The sequence below is a fragment of the Lotus japonicus genome, chromosome 3, assembly GCF_012489685.1.
Source record: "Lotus japonicus ecotype B-129 chromosome 3, LjGifu_v1.2".
In the NCBI taxonomy this organism is placed as follows: Eukaryota; Viridiplantae; Streptophyta; class Magnoliopsida; order Fabales; family Fabaceae; genus Lotus; species Lotus japonicus.
The window spans coordinates 58,102,046-58,107,762 of NC_080043.1; the positions used below are offsets into that span (position 1 = coordinate 58,102,046).

General features: G+C 36.6%; 1 protein-coding gene across 1 annotated transcript; it reads right to left on the reverse strand.

The window, feature by feature from the left end:
• Positions 1–2,723: 2,723 nt before the first annotated feature.
• Positions 2,724–3,152, reverse strand: LOC130744400 (uncharacterized). Its single transcript, XM_057596589.1, has 2 exons — positions 2,880–3,152; positions 2,724–2,810 (listed from the first exon to the last, which is right to left on the reverse strand). Exons 1-2 carry the CDS (start codon positions 3,150–3,152, stop codon positions 2,724–2,726), a joined length of 360 nt encoding a protein of 119 aa, XP_057452572.1.
• Positions 3,153–5,717: the final 2,565 nt, after the last annotated feature.

The window sequence follows — 5,717 nt, forward strand, 5'->3', positions numbered from 1 at the left end:
GTGATGGATGAAGATGAACAGACAGTGAATGAAGAAGAAAAAAATACTACATCAACAATGAAAAGAAGAATAGGGCAAGGGACTAACAGGAAGAAGGGTCGGACGGATAGGTGGCAAGGACGTGGGCTAGGGAGAAGCACCGCGCAATGACGACGGCCGGAGCAAAGTTAACCGGAGAGTTAAGAAATTTGAAGAAATCGCAAAACCCTGGAACTTGGAAGCGGAGGAAGTTTGAAGAAGAAAGGTGGAAGGAGGTTTTATAGGCAAGTGCAAAGGAGAGATAATGAGTGGAAAAAGAGTGCGAACCGTCAAGGACGAAAGAGAAAGAGAGAGTTTGAAAACTGAAACGACACCCCTCAATCCTGGGTTTACACCAAACGAGGCATCCCCTCAAATCGCGCGTACGTGACAACTGTATTTATTAGTAATGATGGAAAATTTTTGGGAAAGCGTGAAGCGTGTATCAATAAGAAAGAAGATTGATTGACATTTGATTGACAAACCGTCGTTTGACTTCTAAAGGCAGAAGATGAAAAGGCAGCTAAAGGGAAGGAGCAATTGGCGCACGCCGTACTTGTCGCGGGCCAAAGAAACTTGAAGACATTGTAAGACACTTCAACTCATTGGCATCGAGTTTCGCGTCTTGTGTGCTGGCGAGCGCCACTCACATCCTACATTGAAGAACTTCAAGACATTATAAGACACTTCAACTCATTGGCATCGAGTTTCGTGTCTTGTGGGCTTGTTGACTGGGCGGGCCTGCCTCAACCTATTGCCCGCCCAGGGCACTCAAATAACATGGCGGGGTTAATCTTGCTTGGATACCTGGCGACCATCAGGGCAACGTAGAGATACTCGCCTGATACTTGGTCCCAGACCAGCTGCCAGATTCTTTCCCCTTTTTTCTTATTTACATAGATATTTGGGCCTCGTTTGAGAGGCCCAAGCGTAAGAATATTCTAGATAAGGACTACACCCACTATAAAAGGGGGTCTTCACCTTGTACTAGGCACCTTTTTGATCATTAATGAGAATATTTCCTTATTTTACATCATCTTACTATTTATGCTCTGCTAGGGTTTACTAAGAATATTCTCTTATACTCTAAGTAAGCTTTAGTACGGAACAACTTCTTTCCTTTATACTTCTGAATCTTCTGTGAGTGAAAGATAACCGTTGCAACTCGTTGGAGCATGTACTTCAGAGAGTTTCTGGCTATTGGATCAAACGGTACAAAAATGTACTTGCGTCAGAGCGTGATACTGTTTGATGGAGGCCTTATGTCGTAAAGATGTAATCTGTCATGTAGCAGGTAGCATAGGTCAAAATTTATATCCATTAGTGTAGAGATATGGAAATCTGATGGTGTCACCATGATACCCTTTTTCTTCATCATAGAATTTGCAGCAGAGATTGGGATTTCATTTTAAAACTTTGCACAAAGCTTTATTGGTTAATGTCCTTTGTAGAGTGTTACGTGATAGCATAACATTTGACTTTATCCTCAAGAATGTCAGAGATATTTCCATTAGAATATGATGTTATTTTCTCTAAACATTGCTTTCCTTTGGTCAGTCTTGAGATAGATGATGTAGCACGTTGAGTGCAGTGTTCTCAGACGATCTAATAGCATGGACTCTTCTTGCAAAGTTTGTCCTTGACACTTTGGTTCTTCTTCAGTAGATGACCCTTGAAGTTTAAGCTTTTCTTTTGTTGTCCATCTTGTCTTGACGCTTTGATCAATCCTTTCTCTGTTGATGCTCATATGATGTGGCATGTTTGACTTTCTTTTACTGTGTCGTCTGTCCTTTGATGCACTTGATTGGGTTGACTTATTGCATAGTCTTGTATACTTTAGCCAGTCTTCTTCTTCGTAGATGTCATCTTCTTGTCATCTTCTTGTGTTGCTTCTTTAGACGATAAGGTCTGAGGGGTACAAGAGTAAATTTCTGAAATGCAATTCATATGATATATTCAACTAGTTTACTTATACTCTTGAAAATTGTTACCATTCAAAATATGATAGACGATGTGTTCAGCGTTTGAACTTAACAACTTGTTATTTATTTTATTGAGAGCCATCAAATTTAATTGAGATCAATGGTAAATAATTAGTGTAAACGTTTTAGACTCACGCTGGTGAAAACAGAGCCATTCTCTTTTAATTTATGTATCAAATTTTTATTTCGGCCTCCGTGAAATTCTTCTCCAAGTTCCGCCACTATAGACAGCTACCACCTATTTGTGGTTTGGCTCCAGCTTTTACGCTACCACAATATCTTTGATAGATTGCCTATCATCTTGGATAGATTACCTGACAAGCGGGTTACCCCTAATGTATTAGTTTGTCTTCTCCTGATTTATGTCAGCCTTGGACTAGTGCCCTTGAGCTTATTTTGTAATTACTTTTGGGCCTGGCCCAACATTAATGAAATTATGCACCTTTGACCAAACAAAAAAACAATGCAATCATTTATATTTTAAACAATGAACTGAAAAATACTAAATTCTCTCATTTTTATAGGATACTGGAGCGACATCCATCAATATATCTTTTTTTTTATAAGTCAAAGATGTATTAAATGGAGTACAAGGAGTACTCCAACCCATAATACAAGAGATCAAAAGATAAAGAATATAAATAAAAATAAGTTTACAAGGAGTGCAGGTAATCAAACAACCTTAGCAAATTTGCAAATAATAGTCTAACAGTACCAAAACCATCATGCTGGTATGTACCCATACTTGATGAACCTTCCAAGATAGTTCCCAAACATATCCCAATAGGTGAGTACCAATCTGCTCCAAATCTACAGCGAAGAAATACAAACATAGGGGTTTTGCTTCCACTCAAACCAAGAGTAGGAAAAGCCCTTTACCTGTGCAGGAATCCATTGCCATGACTTCACTTGAATCAATTCTATAATGTGAGCCATATCCAGATCAGCAATATTAATGTTATTAAAGACAGTCCTATTGCGCAACGTCCAAATTACCCATATTGTTGCCATCCAAATAGCAATCTCCCCTGATTTTTGAGTTTTGCTTAGCCCTGAAGATGCAAATTGCAGCAAATGTTCTCTTGGAGAAGGTAGTTGTGCAATACTGATACCCAGCCACATAAAACATTCATACCATATCTTAATAGACATCGGGCATGAGAATAGCAGGTGTGAAGCAGATTCCTTTAGCTGCACACACAACGGGCAAAGAGATTCCTCAAAGCCATTGATAACATGTCGTTTATGAATTGCTTGGCTTATGCTACTGTGTCTGTATTGGTGAATGGTAGCCCATGTGAGGAGTTCGTAATTATTGAGATCAAATTCTATTACCGATGAATGATATATCGACCTCAATAATTTAGTTTTGTAAATTTTTTCTCCAATAAATTTGAACTGGGTCCGTGCTAATAAAAAATTAATTGACTTGCTTTAGGATATCGAGTTCATTTATAAAATTTAAATAGACTTTTTTTTAATCTTTTATTGGCATATATTCTGATTTTCATGTATAACATTTTGATATTTAGGGCGAGAGTTCTCGGAGCCTCGAGAGTTAAGACTACGGCGAGGAGTGCCCTTTTGATGGGTAAATGCTTAGATTTGGTGTACGATTGTTTTGATGATGTTGCTTTGAATCAGATTGCGGCTCAAATTTATGCACGTAGTTCTTCGTAGGCTGGACTTTTTTGCGAGGTGAGGTAATTTATTGGGTTGTTCGCAGGTTCTAGCGTTTTGTTTGGATCTTGGGGTTTTTTGTTTTGAGGCTTTGTTTTTTCGAGTTGGTGTTGCGATCTTAGGGTGTTTTGTATATGTTTTGGTTGGGATGTTGTATATTCTTTTTGGCGGCTCTCTTGTTTGTCAGAAGGTTTGCGAACTCTCCAGTTTTAGAGGAGGATGGGGTTACTATCTCCTCTTTCTTGAAGAGGTTATCTCTTAATTTTCTATCAATATTAATAGATATTTTTCTTTTGAAAAAAACCATTTCGAAATTTAGAGTTTCTTATGTTTTAACTAACGTTAAAGAAAACTAACGTTATTTTTATTTTCATATGAAGCAAAAAAAAACTAACGTTATTTTTAATAAATTAGGGTGGCGAAATGAACTTGACCCGTTGGCCTAACCCGCCAAACAGACTGGGTTGAGACTTTCAATTCAAATGTTAAGATAAGGCAGTCCATCGTTACATTTTAGCGGATTAATGGCGGGTTGGCCCTCCCCGCTTCTCCAACCCATATTGATGTTCCTAATAGTGATGAATATTTGAAAGATGATGAGAGTGGGGATGATGTTAAAGCGGATGCATCTTATTCCAAGAGAGCATCTTATGTTTCGAACTAAAGACTATGCTAGAACTTAGAAGTTTTGAACTAAGATTATATTATTGTGAGATTGTTGGACTTTGATTTGTGTTTTTGTTGTTTTAAAAGACATTTATGAGTTGTGATGATTGTTAATTTTTGCAACTTGTAAGTTGTTTATGAATTCGTAGCTTTTGGTCTATTGCACAAGGAAAATGGAGCAACATTTTTTAGTTTTTACTAATTCCACAACTTTTTTTTCCATTGTATACTTAAAGTGGGTTAGCCCGCCAACCCGCTGAAATGTGGGTTGTGTAGAGACTTTCAAAAACCCGCATTTTGGCGGGTTGATGGCGGAACGAGCTCGGTCCGCTCCGCCAACCCATATTGCCGAATAATAGTTACTAGTGTTTTTACCCGCGCGTTGCACGGCAAATATGTCTATTGTATTTGATACATTAATTAATACTTTGATTATTAAAAATATATTAAACAACGAATGAAATAGAAAAGTCAGAATTGATGAGCAAAGTGGAGATAAAGACTTCTCTTCTAAACCCGATTGAGACCAAGAGGAACTCGTTTCACATTCTTCATAAATATGAAGACGATAACACAAATCATAGATATAAGGAATTATCAACATATTAATCTTAAAAAAAAATTAATGTGATAGTAGCACAAATCAGGATTGTGTAAGATATATCATAAAGTATAACATTATTGTGTTTATTCCAACTAAGTAGGGATGACAATGGGTACTATAGTTCCATCTCCATACCCGCTTTTTTAAAAATTACATGTACTCGTCTCCATACTCACGTGGGTAGCAACTCGAAGCTCCCCACCTTTAGACAATTCAATGTCATTACAGGAAGATATCCATCTTTGCCAAAATCTAAATCTATTGATGGCAATGGGTCTCAAAATCATAGGGTACCCGCAAAAAATACCCACTATGGGTATGGTAAAAAACAGCTAAATGGGTATGAGGTTGAGTATAGATAATTACCCGCAAAAAATAGTGGGTATGAGTGCGGATATGGGCACTATAGTACCCAACCGGCCCATATCCGCACACATATGTTATCATTATTATTATTATTATTATAATTATTATTTGGGAATATATTAAAAAATTAACTTAAGCTATAGCTTTCAAACTCACTCTTTTTAAAAAAAAGTTTGGGATATATTAATTAATACTCTAAAAATAAATATAAATAAATTAAGATAAAATCAAAAAATAAACCACCTAAATCCTAATCAAATCTAAAATTTAAAAATGTATTTTTTTTACTCTAAAAATAAATCAAAAATAAATTAAGATAAAATCAAGAAATATACAATATAAATCCTAATAAAATCTAAAATTTTAAAAGAGAAAAAGTTTGATGCACCGACGGTGTAAAG